This window comes from Phycodurus eques, chromosome 16 (assembly GCF_024500275.1).
Source record: "Phycodurus eques isolate BA_2022a chromosome 16, UOR_Pequ_1.1, whole genome shotgun sequence".
NCBI lineage: Eukaryota > Metazoa > Chordata > Actinopteri > Syngnathiformes > Syngnathidae > Phycodurus > Phycodurus eques.
Genome location: NC_084540.1, coordinates 11,379,139 through 11,398,159, shown reverse-complemented (window position 1 = coordinate 11,398,159; position 19,021 = coordinate 11,379,139). Strand labels below are relative to the sequence as shown.

Sequence of the window (19,021 nt, the reverse complement as noted above, 5' to 3'; positions counted from 1 at the left end):
GATCCCTTAAGCGGCACTGCATCAAAAACCGACATCAATGTGTAAAGGACATCACCACATGGGCCCAGGAACACTTCAGAAAACCAATGTCAGTAAATACAGTTCGACGTTACATCCGTAAGTGCAACTTGAAACTCTACTATGCAAAGCAAAAGCCATTTATCAACAACACCCAGAAACGCCGTCGGCTTCTCTGGGCCCGAGCCGATCTAAAATGGACTGATCCAAAGTGGAAAAGTGTTCTGTGGTCCGACGAGTCCACATTTCAAATTGTTTTTGGCAATTGTGAACGTCGTGTCCTCTGGGACAAAGAGGAAAAGAACCATCCGGACTGTTATGAACACAAAGTTCAAAAGCCAGCATCTGTGATGGTATGGGGCTGTGTTAGTGCCAATGGCATGGGTAACTTACACATCTGTGAAGGCACCATTAATGCTGAAAGGTACATACAGGTTTTGGAGAAACATGCTGCCATCCAAGCAACGTCTTTTTCATGGACGCCCCTGCTTATTTCAGCAAGACAATGACTGGCCTGCCTGGAGTCCAGACCTGTCTCCCATTGAAAATGTGTGGCGCATTTTGAAGCGTAAAATACGACAACGGAGACCCCGGGCTGTTAAACAGCTGAAGCTGAACATCAAGCAAGAATGAGAAAGAATTCCACCAACAAAGCTTCAACAATTAGTGTCCTCAGTTTAGTGGATGTTGTTAAAAGAAAAGGTGATGTTATGGTCTGTGTTTTGGTTTAGGTTGTGTTTAGTTTTGTTCAGTTTTCCTGTGTTCCATGTTTGTTGTGTGCTCATTAGGTTTTTGTGTCCACCAGTTCTCGTCTACCTTGTGTCGACCAATCAGCTCTCTCCAGCCACTCATGTCTTGTCCAGGTGTTCCTCGTTGTCTCGTCAATCTGTTTGTATTTAGTTCCCTGGTTTCTTTCAGTTCTTGTCGGTTCATTGTCGTTGTCACGTCTTTGCAGTATGTCAATGTCAGGTGTCATTGTCTCGGTCTGTGCCATGTCATAGTCGCCAGTTGTCGCTCAGTTATTTCATCAGTCATGTCTTGTTTCTTGTTTTGGGTTTACTCAAGTGTTTCTTTGTTACTTTGTGTTTAGATTTTGGACTCTGTTAATTTAGCATTCAGACTTTTTCATGATCCTTGTTTTCCTTTGTTTTTTGGAATTAAATAGAATTTTTTATATACTCCTGCACCACTGCGTTACCTCCCTGGTTCCCTGCACTTGGGTCCTCCATGTTTTTGCCTTGCCTTCCTCGCCTTCGACCAAACCCCAAACGTGACAGGTGATGTAACACAGTGGTAAACATGATCCTGTCCCAGCCTTTTTGGAATGTGTTGCAGCAATAAAATTCTAAGCTAATGATTATTTGCTAAAAACAATAAAGTTCATCAGTTTGAACATTAAATACCTTGTCTTTGTAGTGTATTCAATTAAATATAGGTTGAAGATGATATGCAAATCATTGTATTTTGTTTTTATTTATGTTTAACACGTCCCAACTTCATTGGAATTGGGGTTGTATATATTTTATCTACATTTAATTTTTACTACTTGTTGGGTATTCCACTACGAAGGATTGTGATCCTTATAATTACAAAACAGTAAATGTGACATCTGTTTAATTAAACAAGACACAGCAAGTACCACCAACATTTTTAATTTGGTGTACGATTAACATTACAGTACATGATGATGTAGATTCTACAGTTCTCTTCCCAAACACCACACATGTGAGCACAGTTTGTAATTTTATTGTGGGAAAGAGGAAAGTAACAGCAGCATAGAGTGATCACACCTTGAAGCTACCGTATTTTCATGACCATAAGGCGCAATTGAAAGTTTAAAATTGTCTTCAAAATGGACGGGGCGCCTTATAATGCGGCACACCTTATGTGTGCACCGAGTTCCAAAATCTGTAAATGTTGTTGTGTGACTTTGATGAGCGCTCCGCTTGACTGACTGGGAGCATTTCCTGCCAACACGCTGCTTATGTAGAGGAAAGGCGGACGTGACTGAGGACAGCATGCGGACGTTAAAGGGGGAAGGGTGCGCGTGAAAGAGGACGCTAAAGCCACGCCCCCAGTAGGTATATAGCGCCGGGGTGTGCATTTCGCAAAACAACATCGGTTTGGCTAAGGACCCCCGAAAATGGCATCTACGAAGAGACACGCTTACGAAGCACAGTTTAAACTGCAAGCTATATCAGTCACGCGGAGGAACATGGGAATCGAGCAGCCGCGAGAGAATTCAAGATCAAGGAATCCATGGTTCGCAAGTGGAGGAAGCAAGAAAATGCCGGGATCACTGCTGAACAGCCCCCCGACAACGAGACTGACTCCGACAATGATGAGAGGGAACCTGACGTGTTTGATGGAGAACTTGCCCAGCTGTTCATTTCAGATACAGAAGATGAGGACTTTTGTGGATTTGTGGATGAGGATTGATCAAAAAATAACATGAGTACATTGTTAAATACTTCAATAAAGTACAACCGAACTCAGTTTTGCTCACGCTGCCTTTTTAAAAACATACGCTAGCATGCGTGCTAGTGTATGTTTTAGCGTGCATGCATGCTACTGTATGTTTTAAGCTAGCATATGTTTTACCATGCCTGCACCCAATAATACGGTGCGCCTTATGTATGTGTTAAATACTGAAATAGACCCCGTAACTGAGACTGCACCTTTTAATACGGTGCGCCTTATGGTCGCGAAAATACGGTATTTGAAAGCACAGCAATGGTCTCTGACAGCAGGATCTTTGATTCCTCCCAGTAATTAGTAATTCGCATAACCTTGTAACTTTTTGAATTCCTTAATATAATATATACTGGAGATGTTGAAGGAAGAGTTGGCAAGGTATGAAATCATCCCCACAGGCAGGATGTGGCGCAGAGACATTGGGTATTGGCTTCAGGGGTCCTGATCACCAGATCCTTAGTGATCTCCACTGTACCAAACAGTGGGAAGAGCTTCTCATGGAACCGCTCATTGTATGTGTATATGTGGATACGTCTGTCCACATCATAGAAGGACAGCTGGCCGCCATCATAGTCGAGGTAGACACCCACTTTTCGAGCGATGAGGCCTGGCGGCAGGGCAGTGAAGGGCACCGTGAGTGCTTTAAGCTCAGTGCCCCTTTCCAGACGCAGGGTCAAGTAACCTGTGTCTGTGTTGAGGGACTTGAAACCTTTCCTAAGAGCAGACTCTTTGACCACGCCCAGCCGCCAGTCTCGCTCACCCACCTCCGCCTCCCAATAGTAGCGGCCAGAGTCAAAGCCCACCGTTCCAACAGCACACCACCAGCCATCAAAGCGGTGATGGTAGTTGGGAATATCTTTCCTCTCAAAGCCACAACGCATCCTCTTATCATCACAGGAGATGAGAAGATCAGGATTGGCCGTGTCTTGGTTCAGAGTAACTTCCACTGGCACAAAACCGAGAATTCTTGAATTAACAGAAAGATAGGCTGGGTACAATTTATAGAATTATAAATGCTGATAGAATTAACACTGTACCTGCAGCATTTGTGATCCAGTCCCATACTGCCAAAAAACAAAACAAAAACATTTTCTCCACATGAACTGATGTTTAAATACAATGAGGTAAACGTACAATTGAGGGGGTGTTATGACAATCAACAGAAGACCACTGACCTGGCTGAGGAATATAAGCTATAGCACCTGAAAACAAATACATCAAATGAAAAGATGGGAAAATAATAATAAAATAATTATCACAACAAAAAAACTTCTATAACATTTATTTATTTATTACCAATCTTTGCTTTCTGCTTCCACATCAACCACTGCTGTGATATGGTATCCTGCAGGAACAAAATGAAAGCTAAATATTTTCTATGATACTTATCAATTCAAAGATGTACAGACCTTATCTGAACTCTGCAGCATCACAGTCCATAAAACCAGCTCCATGGCACTCAGAAGGTTTGGCACACGGCCCCAACGCCAAGCTGACCTCAAGTCCTCCAGTATGTTTGCCACTGTTTCCCCAGGCCAAACGCTTTGCTACATAACAACCAATAATAATTATTTATGGGGGGGCAAAATTATCTAGCTATGGAAATCTTTGGAGGGACAACGTCAGTCAAGCTCCTTGCCTCAGGCTGAGCTCGCAGGTCTTTCATCCATTCGAGGAGGCCTAACTTGGCCTTATGCACGTCCTGCTCATCAGTCAGCTCACACTTTTTGTCACCATCAGTTTCTGGCCAGCCATCAGTCTGCATGGGCCTCATCTGCGGACAAAAAGTCACCTGAAATGTTATTGTCAGTGAGTTAAAGTTGTGCATTGCTCTGAATTAATCCATCACTCCATATTGCTGTAGAAGGACAAATTTACCCAGATAAGTACCTTTCTATCTAACATGGAAGCCCATTCAAGAATGAAGACCCAGCAGAGAGAGGTTGGCCAGATCTCATCCTGGTTCCAGATGTGCTCCAGGACTGATGAATTCTTCAATGATCACAACAGAGGACCAAGTTGGTGGCAGCTTTGGTGAAGGCAAAAACTCACACCTGCTGATAAGTTTCAGGGTCTGTTTGCCACTAATGTTTTCTCAATGTCATTTAATGCCTGATTTCATGAACAAATTTGTAGCCATTAATCCTAATATCATTTTGTCAAGACATGTCTTTGAAAATACACCGCTCTGCAAACAGATGATCCCCAGCTGTAATTACCTTTATCATAAGTGATACCACACTGTGTCATGTTAAACATCTTTTCAACAACACACACCATCTACAGAGCCGACATGGCATTGGTAAAGGTGAAGTTGGCAGAGGTTTTAAGAAACTATGACCTGGTAAATGCCTTCGCCCAAAAAGCTGCTTGGTACTCTCTGTACTTGAATAAACAAACATACATGGTCACATGTATGTTTATATATGAGGAGATTTGCTAGGCAAAGAGACAAAGTAGGATTGATCACAGAGGCAATAACCACCCTCTTTTTGTAAATCGTCGTAATTAGGAAATACTGATTGTATGTAAGTAGAGAGGATACATTGACATAATCACTGGAGCCTGGAAATTGCATGTTGATTTGTGGTTTTCACATCTCCCAACAGACTATCACAGGTTGTTTATAGTTTAAGTGTCTGGTGTATACATTGTCGATAGCACCTGGCACACTCGACCGAGGTCTCGAGCCAGTTTCACGACAAATAGCTGCTCTTCATCCAAGTAGTCAGTCGTCTTCTTTTTCTTGGGTTTCACGTTCGATGCCTGAAAAGAAAATCAAGGTTAGGTTTCTGTAACAGATTTTGTGTTGAAAAGTTGACATCGAAAAGTGATCTCAGCAAACTGATCACTTAAGTGTGCTGTATGCTTCCTCGCTATTAATTTTGCATATTGCGCTCCCTTTCTAAAGATCCCATCGTGCAAACTGGTGGAAGCTTTTGGGAAGACTTATGTGGCATTTGTCCACCCCCCCTTCCCTCTGCAATGACAACAATGTATTTTGAGGGTTACTGTGCTTGTGTTTTATCCACTTTAAAACAAGTTAAGCAGCATTAAGGTGCCAATAAGAACTGTCCTTGGTGACTGTGTTGTAATTGCTGCATTACAATTGCTAGTTTGGGAAAGCAATCAAGTCAAACTGGAAAGGAGGCATCAGGTATACTGATTGTCACCTGTCAGCAGAGAAAGAAACCTATCGCCTCCAGATTTTGAGCCAATTTTCACTTCACCTCACCTCATTGCTCTCTTTCACTTTTTTTCTCTCTCTCTCTCTCCCTCTCTCTCTCTCTCTCTCTCTCTCTCTCTCTCTCTCTTCTCTCTCTCTCTAAAAGAGTGAATTGTAAGCAGTGCATTAAACTTAAATCCATCCATCCATTTTCTGAACCGCTTCTTCTCACTAGGGTCGCGGGTGTGCTGGAGCCCATCCCAGCTATCATCGGGCAGGTGGCGGGGTACACCCTGAACTGGTTGCCAGCCAATCGCAGGGCACATACAAACAAACAACCATTCGCACTCGCATTCACACCTATGGGCAATTTAGAGTTGTCAATTAACCTACCATGCATGTTTTGGGGATGTGGGAGGAAACCGGAGTGCCCAGAGAAAACCCACACAGGCATGGGGAAAACATGCAAACTCCACACAGGCGGGGCCGGGGATTGAGCCCAGGTCCTCAGAACTGTGAGGCAGACGCTCTAACCAGTCGGCCACTGTGCCGCATAAACTTAAATCTTAATTTAAAATTTGCCACTTGTTCGAATGCATTACACACTACTTGGTTTTGAATCGTCATCATGATCGTTGTAATAATATTTTCTTAAATGCCTTATGTACATTGTAGTTTCATTCATAGCGGTTTGGAAGTATTTTTTTTTACACCCACTTAAGTTACCAGTTAGGGTTTAATGCACAATAAAGGATTTAAGAATAATTGTCACCTCAACTGACTCATGCATCAAAAGCAAATTCAGTTTACACGTTAAATTTGATGAAGAAATGAGTTACCTTTATTTTGAATGTCATGCTTTTGATGGGCTCCACCATAAAGTGGAAACACTGCAACATCTTGGCTGCCTGTGATGACAGTGAAGGTCACAAATGCAAGATTCTAAATAAGACGACGCTGGGAAAAAAAATACAAAACCAAATATTTTCATATACTTTCAGAATTCGACAAATTCGAATTCAGAAATGTTCAGATTCAAAACACATATGTATATTGAAAGCATTGACCATGCAGCTTTCCCCTCAGTGCTCGAGCAAAACAAAATTGCGACGTCCACGCACCTAAATCGGTGACTGCACCAATATGCAGTCAAATGCGCCGTTCTTCCACATTTTGCACGCTACATTTGAAATGACGTTTTCAGTGCGAAGAGGGTAATAAAGCACACACAACCTACCTTCCTTCTCGGACGCCAGAGGAAGCAACTTGGTTCGTCCTGTTCTCTCCTAAAGTTGCTCGATTTAAAGTCTGTCGACTGTGTGCTGCAGTGTCTGACCTTGTTTATGTATAAGTCTGACACTCGGCTCTTCGGATATCTTCGGCTTTTCCCGTTGATTGCCAACACGACTGCGGGCGCAGTAGCCAGCCATGTTTGTAAGGTAATGATGAGGTCACCACTGCCTGCTATGAAGTATAGTCCTGTATCTATGGAGAACCAAGAGTGCCAATAAATAAATAAATAAATACATGTGTCATGAAGTATTTCGTTATTTAAGTACTTATTTAATTATTTAGATATGTATTTATTTATTTCAATATTTAAGTATTTCAATATGTATGTATTTCAATATTATATATTTATTCCAGTATTTATTAATTTTAATATTTATTTAATTATTTCAATGTTTAATTATTTCAATATGTATTTATTTATTTCAATATTTAATTGTATCACTATTTATAGATTTAATTTTGCCAGTCTTGTTCTCCTGTCTATGCATCATGATTCATGATTATTTCATGAAATAATAGTACAGTATATCTTTCATCCTCACCCATCAAACTCAGTGGGTGGGTACTGGATTGGTCTTGCACTGATTTAGCTCCAATCAAATTCCTTGTTCCTGCATGGACAGGACAACTATCATTTACGAAGTAAGAGCAGTTTCTGTATTTTGTTTATGGATTATTAATTTCACAGGGAAGACAGAAAATGTCTTCCAATTCTGAAATGACCCATCTATCATTGAAGTTGTCCAAATAAGACCAGCTTTAATGTTATATTTTTATTCGAAGGTATACACTTGTTGAGGATGTGCAACAGAGCATAGGACATACTGTATATATCCATCCATCCATCCATCCATCCATTGTCAACACCGCTTATCCTGGTTAGGGTCGCGGGGCGCTGGAGCCTATCCCAGCTGACTTCGGGCGAAAGGCGGACTACACCCTGAACTGGTCGGCAGTCAGTCGCAGGGCACATATAGACACGGACAACCATTCGCACTCACATTCACACCGTCACTGAGTGGGAACTGATCCCATGCTGCCCGCACTAAAGTCAGGCGAGTGCACCACTACACCATCAGTGACTATACTGTGTATATATATATATAATATATATATATATATATATCAATTACAGTTGCTGGTGCAGTTGAATAACGAGTCATCATTTTCATCAATAAATACAAGCAGGCAAGAAAAAGTGTTTTTGTGAGGTAATGTCTGAATAGGAACAATGCATTCCTACAATCTTTTTTTTTAATTTCATATGAACAAAGCTTTTGGAAATGTGGTATTTATTTCTGTGTAATATTGTGGATGAATAAAACCGTCCTGCGCTGAATTTATAGGACAAAATGTTGGTAAAGCAGCAAGGTGACAGTTGTTAGCCCATCTGACTCATAGTCAAGAGGTTCTGGATTGAAACCTTGGTTCAGGTCGTCCTGTGTGGAGTTTAGATGTTCTTCCTGTGCTCATGTGGCTTTTCTGCGTGTTGGCCGACAAGCCACACTCAGCACTTGTGACAGACATGCGAGAGTCTGGATACGCTGTGGAGAACCTGCTGCCTGTAACGTCCTCCAGCGTGACCGGTATGTCAGTGGGTCAATGATGACCTGAATCCAGTCCAATACATCTGTGATATCACATAGCATTCGTTGCATTTACCAAATTACACGACGTAACCGTCCAGGAGCTGACAGCCCTCAGTGCATTCATAATTTTGGGTCCCATTGGTCGTTTTGTTTTTAATGAATTACATCATGTAAACAATAAAACATTTTTTACTGGAATACATAATTCTTTGAAATCTGGGATGTGTGTGTCCTATTTATTTTATGAGCAGTTGTAGGGTGACCTCACTCAAAAATTCTCATAAATTTGAAAATCAGAAAGTTTTTTCTGCCCTGCACAAACAGCAAAGCCAAAACTAACTTCCACTGACACAATATTTTTATGACAAGTAAAAAAAAATTTTGGTTTTTTCTCAGTCCTTCAGTCCACATTTTTCATGCAGTTTTAATTTCACTGTCCTATTCAAGTTGTACCAGCATCATTGTTTTTTTCCATTGTGTGTTGCACAAATCTGTGCAGCTCTTCTTTGGTTGCCCAGCTCCTGATGACCAGAAGTCAGTCTTGAGGTATTTCAATCAACAATGTTCCAATGTTATGGTCTTAAATTCCACTTGTTGTCAAGTTTGCCACATTCATTAAACGTCTTCAGAACTCAGTCAGCAACATGCAGGATAAACATTTTGGCTGCTCTCAGAGTTGTCCGGATGAGGTAGCTCCGTTTGAAAATCAGGTGCAGAGTTGGTGTCGTTACCCAATGTGGGAGAAGCATCCAAACTAGATGAGAGGATGTTGTACGGCAGCTCCACAGACTGACGGATGCTCTCTTCATATGATGGTGGTGGCTGTGAAGAATGTTGAAAAATAAAATAAAATAACACAGATTAACAGTTTTCGCAGTATACCTTGTAAAGTTTTATGGTTTCAAACTGAGGCAAAGTCATTGCTGTAAATTGAAAACATTATTTCCTCGGGCCCCTGTCAGTCATGGGCCTGTAGAATCCTCATCACTTCCTCCCTTATGGCACCCCTGCATTAAAGGGATGCATTTATTGACTGCATGGCTATATTGGCCTTGTTTTCAGCAGCATGATTCTGATATACATATAGCAGGGGTGTCAAATTCATTTTTGTTGTGGGCCACATTGTTGGTATGGTTTCCCTCAAAGGGCCGTTATGACTGCGAGCCCATATACGTGTTTCATTGCCTCATCATAGTATTCTGTGGCAGCTGGCCAATAGTGGACACTAGGGTGTCGTCCCACCACTGCTGAGTCACCTTGAAAATGACAAAAGTAAAATAATGAAATGAAAATATTATCATGAAAATGTTAAAAATTATATGTACCATATTTTCACGACCATAAGGTGCACTTAAAAGTCTTAAATTTTCTCCAAAATGGACGGGGCGCCTTATAATGCGGCGCACCTTATCTGTGCACCGAGTTCCAAAATCTGTAAATGTTGTTGTGTGCCGACACACTGCTTATATAGAGGAAAGGCGGACGTGACTGAGGACCGCATGCGGCCGTTAAGGGGGAAGGGTGCGCGTGAAAGAGGACTGCTAAAGGCACGCCCCCAGTAGGTATATAGCACCAGGGTGTGCATGTTGCAAAAAACATCGGTTTGGTTAAGGACCCCCGAAAATGGCACCTACGAAGAGACGCGCTTACGAAGCACAGTTTAAACTGCAAGCTATATCAGTTATGCGGAGGAACGTGGGAATCGAGTAGCCGCGAGAGAATTCAAGATCAACGAATCCATGGTTCGCAAGTGGTGGAAGCAGGAAGATGAGCTTCGCCAAGTCAAGAAGCCGAAGCTCAGTATCCGTGGAAACAAGGCGAGGTGGCCCGATTTGGTCTTCCAACTCGAGCAATGGATCAATGAGCAAAGAACAGCCGGGAGAAGCGTCTCTACAGTCACCATTCGACTGAGTGCAATAACTTGGAGCTTGTCATCATTGGCAAAGGAACTCCAACCGCTGGACATCGGTGTAAACAGGGCGTTCAAAGTGAAATTGCTCGCGGCGTGGGAGCCATGGATGACAGATGGAGAACACAGCTTTACTAAGACGAGGAGGCAGCGCCGGGCGAGTTACACCACAATTTGTGAATGGATTGTGGATGCTTGGGCTAACGTGTCTGCTTGCACTGTTGTTCAAGCTTTCGTAAAAGCTGGCATCATTACTGAGGAGCCGCATGGCAACGAGACTGACTCCGACAATGACGAGAGGGAACCTGGCGTGTTTGGTGGAGAACTTGCCCAGCTGTTCATTTCGGATACAGATCAAAAAATAACGTGAGCACATTGTTAAATACTTCAATAAAGTACAACCGAACTCAGTTCTGCTCCCGCTGCCTTTTTAAAAACATTGTTTTAGCGTGCATGCTAAGCTAGCGTATGTTTTACCATGCCTGCGCCCAATCATACGGTGTGCCTTATGTATGTGTTAAATACAGAAATAGACCCCGTAACTGAGACTGCGCCTTATGGTCATGAAAATACGGTATATCTATTTTTAGATTAGGAGTAGGATACAGTATACAGTTAACGAGGAGTCAAATTTATTCGTTTATCTCTGGTTTAGGGCGCCTCGACGTTTTACCATTGAGTTTCGTTCAATGTTTGACATGCGCAGTCAGTCCTCATGAAAGACAAAAGATATTCCCGAAGTAGAGCATTGGATTCCAGCGCCCTTTAACATTAAACAAGTGTTACTGTTAAACCCTCCCACTCTCATCGAGGTAGTATTGAAAAAAAAGGGGTTTGGTAACTGAATAAACACTTGCGGTATATTAACGTCATTATTTTCATTTTACATATGATGATTTGTTATTTTAGTATTTTGCACATTTTAGCAAGAATCATGGAAGTTGATACACATTATTTGCTTTTGCGGGCCACATAAAATAATGTGGCAGGCCGGATTTCACCCCCGGGCCGTAAGTTTGACAACTATGACATACAGTTTGCTAGTTATGCTCAGTTGGGTTCAGCTCGTCAAGCTTAGAAATATGACATGCAGTGATGTCAGGTAGGCGCTACCGATCAATCCAAACTAGAACTAGCAGACATTCCAACAGCTTCTTCACCCTTGCAATCAACTTCTTAAACACCTAACCTACAATTCCATTCCAACATGCTGGGAATTTTTTGTCTTGAGTTTGTTGTCACATTTCTGTCGGGCCAATTATATATTATTCGTGCGCTCACTGTAGTAGTCTCACCACGCTGCACTATTTGTATATCTGTTGTTGACCAATACTGGCCACTCATGCCAGAGTAGCATCTGCTCCATTTGCACACTGGTTGGGGATTATCTGCAACATTTGCACAATCAACATTGTCCCAGATTATCGTACTACTCGCTTGAAGTCTCGGCGCCCTTTGCACAATGGTCATTGCACCGGACTATTGCAATATTAGTAATTCGAACTGCTCTAAGTGCTAGAGGACTCTGCATCTTTTTGCACAATTGTCAAAAAAATAAAATTATATATATATATATATATATATATATATATATATATATATATATATATATATACCAGCATTACCAGATAACTAGCAAACCTTTATTGCTCAGTGACAGTTTTTTTTTTTTTTTTTGGTCAATGTCTTTATGTCTCAAAAGTGTTCTCTGTCAATTGATTGTTTGTTGTCGTACTAGAGCAGCTCCAATTAACGGAGACAAATTCCTTGTGTGTTTTTTGGACGTACTTGGCAAATAAAGATGATTCTGATTCTGATTCTGAGTTAGTCTATTTCAAGATAACCACCCGGAACATGTTCTTTTATCTCTCTGATCACATCTAAGAGATTGTCACTCTGAGTCCCCCTTATCTTTTAATTGCTCAGGGAGCCGCATGCGACTGGAGCGACCCTACAACCCTGCCCTCTGTCCAATACACCCATGAAACACATACAAGGCTGTAAAGTTTACTGCTATCATGCCTCAGGCCACAGGGCAGACAGGGGAAATTAAGGAAACGTAAATTGAAAGTCTAACCAAGTCTAAATAAAAAGGGGGGCTTTTTCAATGACTGATGACAGGATGACTGGGATGTGTGCATGTGCTTCCTGGTAAATCATATTGAGAGAATAGGCAGTCATACTGGGGGTTGTTTAATTAAGGAAAAGGAGAAAAGGTGAAAGTAGCAAAAAAATGACACGAATACAAAACAGCTTTCTCGGACACAGGTTGTGCTCACGGTGCTGGCTTTAATTCTATTGGATGTGCCTTTTTCTCATTACCTTATTCGCTCAAACAAGTCAAAAGCGCAGCGAAAGATCAACACCATAAAACCTTGAAATGCGGCCGCCAGCAGTGAAAGTTGGATGAGTTTATAGCATGTTCTGTGTATTTGGCCCTGAATGCAACCTATCTTCAAACAAGCTCTCATTGTAGTGTAGACAATACTTTTATGATAGTGCAATTATATTATTATCAGCCCTTTGAAAGTCAAAGCTGAGGGCCCGCCATATTAGAGTTTCCATAAGCTTTATGATTTAGTGTGATGGTGGAGCAATTCCATCTTGATTCCCTCATATACCATGCGTGGGTGTATCAACTTTAATGTATCCTACCTCCGTCTCAATGGGCCCATTGAGGCCAAAGCGGTCTGCAATCATCATGTGGATCTGCCTCTGGCGATCCTTTTTTCGGACACTCTCATAGGAGGGCAGCCTGGGCAGGGGGCGCTCCAGAGAGGGCAGACTGTAGCTGGAAGGCAGGCCGACATAGAACAGCTGACTCCCCTGCACATATCACACATAGGCCATAACACAGCAGGGTCGTTATTAGAGAACAGGAACACGTGATACATGCTGTGTCAATGGTTTATAGCCATTTTTAAGAAAACCACAAACTACTATTATATGTGTGTGCTTAATGTAATATTTATTATAAAGAAGAAGAAGAATCAGTCTATCCAATGATGTGATTATTTTATTGTTATAAGTGCATACAATGGGGAAAGATCTTTTTTTTGTTTGCTTTAATAGAAAAATACAAATACAAAAAGTAATGCAATGTAATTAGTAGAAACGGCCATATTTAGTTTTTTCTTGAGTTAACAAATTATTGGAAAATAACATGCCAGAGCAATGAGTCGCTTCACAGGATGGCCACCATGTTTGTCGATTGCATTGTGGCAAGGTTCACTTATTTAATTGCGTCGCTACGGCAGTGTGTGCAACGGTGCAATATAATCCAGTATGAACATAATAAACATTTCAGTGGCTTCTTCATTAGGTTGCACATTGTAAAATAATCCCCACTACAAGAGATGTATAAAAAATGTTGCCTTTTATGTTGCTCATTTTAGACTGACGCCCAGAATATGTGTAATTTATACTTTGGAATTGCAATTCATAATAATGACAGCAGTTTGCTCATGTTGCAACAAAATATATATGAAAAAAAACATCTAATTATGATGCAGTGTAGTTTAACCACTACAACAATTTACAACCAAAATTTAAAAACCAATCTGTTGCCACAATCGCGTCATCCAAATTAAGCATATTTTCTATTTAAACAATATTTGACGCAGCCCTTAGATTAGATCTCAAAATACTGTGCATGTGTGCCGATTCTTGTACAATTCCCAATTAAATTCTCATGTGCTCACACTGGGCAAATACACGCCTTGGCTCACTCACGTCAGTATTGTTGGCATCTGGGATGTGTGTCTGCTCTAAACAAGGTGATCCCACCAGTGTCTGTCTGCTGCTGTAGTACTGAGGAGGAGCATCCTGTAAAACAAGGAGCTATAAAAGTGCGTCTAAAACAGGAGAAGCATCTATCTGCCAATAAATTTACTAAGCATTTACACACAAATGCCTCAATTTGTCAGATTTTTGCTACTTTTGGCCCAATTTTCATGCCTTGTTTAATCACTGTGGAAACTAGCTGGTTTAGCAATACCATAAATTATCTAATCAATGAGACGACCACCCTCTACTTTCCGTGCCTCCTCCCATTCCCACCCCCTTTTACAACACAACCTGTCAACGTCTCACTGTATGAGGTGTTGCCATCTTGGAGAAGAAAAAAAGCCTGTGAGGAAAGCAAGGTAATTGTCTTGGGTCTAAATGAGTCTCCTTTGTATAGGGAACAATGTGGCATCCTACTGTGTCATCAGAGTCCCTAGGCAACAAATCACACAGTGAGGCCTTTTCAGCATCTCTTCATTCCCCTTTTAACCGCAGTAGGTACCGCTTAACGAGCACACTCCACTACACATTATGACCTTGTATGTCATTTAGGGCGGCATTACAACAAAGTCAGTTTGTTGCCTGACTAAATTTAGCAGGAAGATATGAAATGCTAAGATTTTTAACATAAGTGGAGTTTTTTTTTTTCACATGATAATTCCAGTTGCATTAAATTATTAAACTTTTCCCAGGCCACAATGCACAATGACATCACTTATACTTTAAGCGACGCACACAAATGACCTTTGCCATAACCGTCACATCATTTCAGGGAGACAGAGATGACACTAAAAACGTGATGTCAGAGGTCATTTTCCCTCACCGGCTCATAGTTTTAAGAAGCAAAAAAGGAAAGAGAAAAAAGGAGCGTTGTTCTTTTGTCTCGGCCATTGACTCAGCTTGTGTGAAAAAGCACAACCGTGTAAAATCGGCACTGAAGTCGGGGGAGGATCCCGAAGGCAGTGTGCCTTTTTCACCAGCGCAAACTAAAAAGGAGACCCATTGTCTCCTTGTGTCCCCAACACCCACAGAAGGGTCTGTCCACTATTCATGGTGCAAAGTGAAGCAGGGAAAGGTATGTGACGATGAAGTTGAAGACATGGAAATGCCCCACACCAAGACAATGACCAAGTCTGTTTGTGTTTGTCTCCCTTGTGGAATATCTATCCTTCAATGACAGCAAAACCCCAAATTAAATTCATTAAGAGCATCATTTATCTTCAGTGAAAATGTAATTACTGCTGGAAAGTTATTCTCCAATAGGTCAAGTGTTTGGTGTACAGGATTGACTCTTGACCAGCCAGTGTTCTCTTATCAACCACAGGTGGCTGAAGCTTCAGTACAACTTGACCTGGTTGTTCTGGTGAAACGCTCTGTTAGTTCTTTGGTGCAGTTAACAGAAGTGCTCCGTTAAAACTGTAACTGAACAGAGTTTCCTGTCAGTTGTGCTTTAGGGAACTATGAGTCATGTCCCTGCAATAAGAAGATAGCAGTCACACTTCACCCTCTGGGATTTACAGAGGTGAGAAAGAAGTCAGGAAGCGGAAGCGGAAGCAGAAAGAATGAAAAGGTTACATCTTTGGTATGTTTACATTTCACCAGCACTATCACCTGCAGCTTTACAAATGTATTATCTTTAGTAGATAGTCCATATGTGGCTGAGATTATGGTCCTTATATTCTTAAAAAAATAAAAAATAAAACATGACACTGCTCTGTAAACTTTTGAACCCAGTTCACTTTTTTGAGTTACATCAATGTAAAAATAGCATTGTGTGACTGCCACATTAATTATTGTCCATACAATTGGATGTGGCAAATCCATTATCAGACAAGGATCATATCCGCTTTAATAAATGACTTTTTTCACACTGCTCTGCAAATTGAATGTGACACTTGATCATTGCGACACATTAGGATCACATGGTGTGTCTGGACCTGGCTTTTCTCAGCCCCATCTCAAAACAGAACATGCAGGTCTCTTTACAAGACAACTCAGCACAAAAGGTATTTATTTTCCTTTTACTTGTTGTTCCAAGGGCTTACCATATCTGCATGTGGCCCCTGATAGGAGCGCAATCTGCAGCACTGAGGGTCCTTGCGGTAAATGATGGACAGGAGAACCACAATAACAACAAAGAACACCAGGGAGGAAACTGTGTGAGCAGGAGAAAAAGAAAGGGTTAATCTCAGATAATCAGGCCTCTCAATTGCTGCTTTACTCCCATGGAACAACTTGTGAAAGACCAATTGTAATGGACGAACAAAATGCTACGACAATACTTAAAATAACATTGACTCAATTAGAATTGATTGAAAGCCTGTTTCTATACAACACTTGAGGGTTGTACTTCCTGAGATGTACCTGCCAGCCAAGAACAATGACATCTTTATAATTAAAGCTAATATAGAATTGTGTTGAGGTCCCAAATACCAAATCATTTTATGTAGCCCACAAAGCAACTAAAGTGCGTACACTTCATGTTTCCTGTAAGTGTTGCCAGAAAATAAAAAATTTTTCCCCCATCGCTTTTACCGGATTTACAAGCATTTCAACTGGTTCTACAAACATTTATTTCACCAGGCATTTATTTTTAACTGAGCAAACTTTCACCAAATCCCTTCCAATTTTACATGATTTCTGATTTCAAATTCAATGAATTTTAAAAATGTGAACAAATATGATGAGGTGCTGATAAATTTACATGAGGGAAAACCAATGAGTTTGACACCCCTGATTTATGTCATAAAAATCTTAAACCGTCAGTGCTAATTCACAAAGGGGAAAAAGCTGCTACGTCTTCTTTTGCTACATTGAAAAACAATACTCAGTAGAAATAAAACTTTATCGCAATGCAACAAAGAGACAAAGATTGTTTGAAAACAACATAAACCTTTTCCAAATGCACTCACAACACGCGGCGACCACTGTGAGTTGATCCGATGTCAGCTGAGATGAGGGAATGGTTGGACTTGCAGTTGCGGACATTTCTTCTGTGTAAACAGTTAATGTTGCTTTCAGAAATGTCCCTGAAGATCTGGTTTAACACCAAAGCTGTCATCTTATTAAATGTGAGAGTCCGTACTGGCCCCAAGTTTCGTAGTTCTTCCACATGGTGTAATCCAACAGGCTGACAGTCCACATGCACCCGACAAGCCGGATCTCCAAGTGACCAGCGGTCTGTAAACACACCACCGCGTTTATGAGCCGGTGAATGCGCACTGACGTCATCGGGAAGCGGTCAGATTTCGACAATTTACTGGTTGCTTAACTCTAAGAAAAAAGTATATCTACATATGTTTTACATATTCAACACGGGCCAACAGCCATTAGTTTGACGTTTCAAATGTAAAAGTGGGATTAATGTCATTCCTGCTTCCTCCACAGAGGCATCCCAACCAGGAGGTCTGAATGCCTGAACTGGTTTCCTGTTACCGTGGAAACCAGGGGTCCCGTATTGAGATGATTTGTTTAACTCACAGAAGCAGCCAAAGTGTAGAATTAGCAATCATGGTTCTACTTTCACACTTAAACGACTTGTATACACACGCAATTTAACAAGATCTAAGATGCTGCAGTATTATGCCTTTACAAAGATACATATATATATATCCATCCATCCATCCATTGTCAACACCGCTTATCCTGGTTAGGGTCGCGGGGCGCTGGAGCCTATCCCAGCTGACTTCGGGTGAGAGGCGGACTACACCCTGAACTGGTCGCCAGTCAGTCGCAGGGCACATATAGACACGGACAACCATTCGCACTCACATTCACACCGTCACTGAGTGGGAACTGATCCCACGCTGCCCGCACCAAAGTCAGGCGAGTGCACCACTACACCATCAGTAGTTGCAGTTTAAAACTGTGGAACAGAAATCTCAATGTGGTGCAGTGCAACAAGCATTTTCTATGATTTTAAGCACATTTCTTGCAATTTAGGGAAACTAGTAGTATGTAGTTAATATCTTTTATCAGTTAGTTTATTGTTATTTATTTGAGTGTTTAGTAATTGAAGAGTGTAATATGGTCCCAGTTTGTTGTCCTAGTACATTGACTATGAATTACCCCAATTAAATACAATGAATACATGCTTTATACAAGTATAATATGGCGGGACAATTTGGACGTTACAGATTACTGTAGATGTGAGTCCATGCTTTCCAAATTGAATATCTCACACGTCAGTGCATTGTGCATATCACAGCATTATGCAGCTCCGTGAAGATTATATGATCAATTATTATTTAATCTGCTTGAGAAAGGCCGGCCACTATTGCCGTCCTCAGCCTGGGGCCGGGATTATGAGTTTAAGGATAGCTGTCGTTGAGTTTCATTTTATGCTGGTTAACTGCATCATTTCAAATAAGTAAAAATAGAAAATGTATTAATCTGCAAATATGAAGAACATATACAGAAATGATACAGTTAGTCAGTGTACACAAGCTAAATAGATACAAATCCATGAAAGTGAAAAAGAAAAAAAAAGATATTTCATGTGATCTTTTTCAATACTAATACTATATATATATATATATATATATATATATATATATATATATATATATATATATGCCAAATATATATATATCCCAAATAACACAATACAGTATTTAGGATCAGTGGTGAAGTAATGAAGTGCAAATCCTTCAATACTGTAATTTTTTTCAAGTGACTTTACTTCTTGAGTATTCATTCTGCTGACAAATTACTCCTTATACATTAGATCTAAATTACACTCCTTACACTCCTTAAAACAGGATACATAAAGACTTACTGACGTAT

At 40.9% G+C, this 19,021-nt stretch overlaps 2 protein-coding genes across 3 annotated transcripts; both read right to left on the bottom strand.

Moving 5' to 3' along the window:
- Positions 1-1,664: 1,664 nt before the first annotated feature.
- Positions 1,665-7,025, bottom strand: si:ch211-120g10.1 (butyrophilin-like protein 9). Its single transcript, XM_061701518.1, has 10 exons — positions 6,897-7,025; positions 6,499-6,567; positions 5,158-5,259; positions 4,384-4,485; positions 4,133-4,267; positions 3,903-4,040; positions 3,790-3,838; positions 3,669-3,695; positions 3,531-3,557; positions 1,665-3,439 (listed from the first exon to the last, which is right to left on the bottom strand). The coding sequence occupies exons 2-10, from the start codon at positions 6,556-6,558 to the stop codon at positions 2,880-2,882; spliced, it is 1,200 nt and encodes a 399-aa protein (XP_061557502.1). The 5' UTR covers positions 6,559-6,567; positions 6,897-7,025; the 3' UTR covers positions 1,665-2,879.
- Positions 7,026-7,753: 728 nt separating this feature from the next.
- Positions 7,754-17,399, bottom strand: si:ch73-364h19.1 (uncharacterized). 2 transcript variants are annotated; one of them, XM_061700641.1, is made up of 6 exons: positions 17,322-17,399; positions 17,149-17,229; positions 16,282-16,391; positions 14,183-14,275; positions 13,106-13,276; positions 7,754-9,363 (listed from the first exon to the last, which is right to left on the bottom strand). In XM_061700641.1, the coding sequence occupies exons 2-6, from the start codon at positions 17,222-17,224 to the stop codon at positions 9,178-9,180; spliced, it is 636 nt and encodes a 211-aa protein (XP_061556625.1). In that variant the 5' UTR covers positions 17,225-17,229; positions 17,322-17,399; the 3' UTR covers positions 7,754-9,177. The 2 variants fall into 2 exon arrangements, with proteins under 2 accessions (XP_061556625.1, XP_061556624.1); XM_061700640.1 differs by having other exon boundaries at positions 17,149-17,399.
- Positions 17,400-19,021: the final 1,622 nt, after the last annotated feature.

Coding starts and splice junctions, on each gene's coding strand:
- si:ch73-364h19.1 (XM_061700640.1), bottom strand. CDS start 17,224: ATGTCCGCAACTGCAAGTCCAACCATTCCCTCATCTCAGCTGACATCG. Junction 16,392..17,148: donor CACAGTGGTCGCCGCGTGTT/GTGAGTGCATTT, acceptor CTGCTCACACAG/TTTCCTCCCTGGTGTTCTTT. Junction 9,364..13,105: donor ATGGGCCCATTGAGACGGAG/GTAGGATACATT, acceptor CATTCTTCACAG/CCACCACCATCATATGAAGA.
- si:ch211-120g10.1 (XM_061701518.1), bottom strand. CDS start 6,558: ATGTTGCAGTGTTTCCACTTTATGGTGGAGCCCATCAAAAGCATGACA. Junction 5,260..6,498: donor GCATGACATTCAAAATAAAG/GTAACTCATTTC, acceptor TTTTCTTTTCAG/GCATCGAACGTGAAACCCAA. Junction 4,268..4,383: donor CTTCCATGTTAGATAGAAAG/GTACTTATCTGG, acceptor TTTTGTCCGCAG/ATGAGGCCCATGCAGACTGA.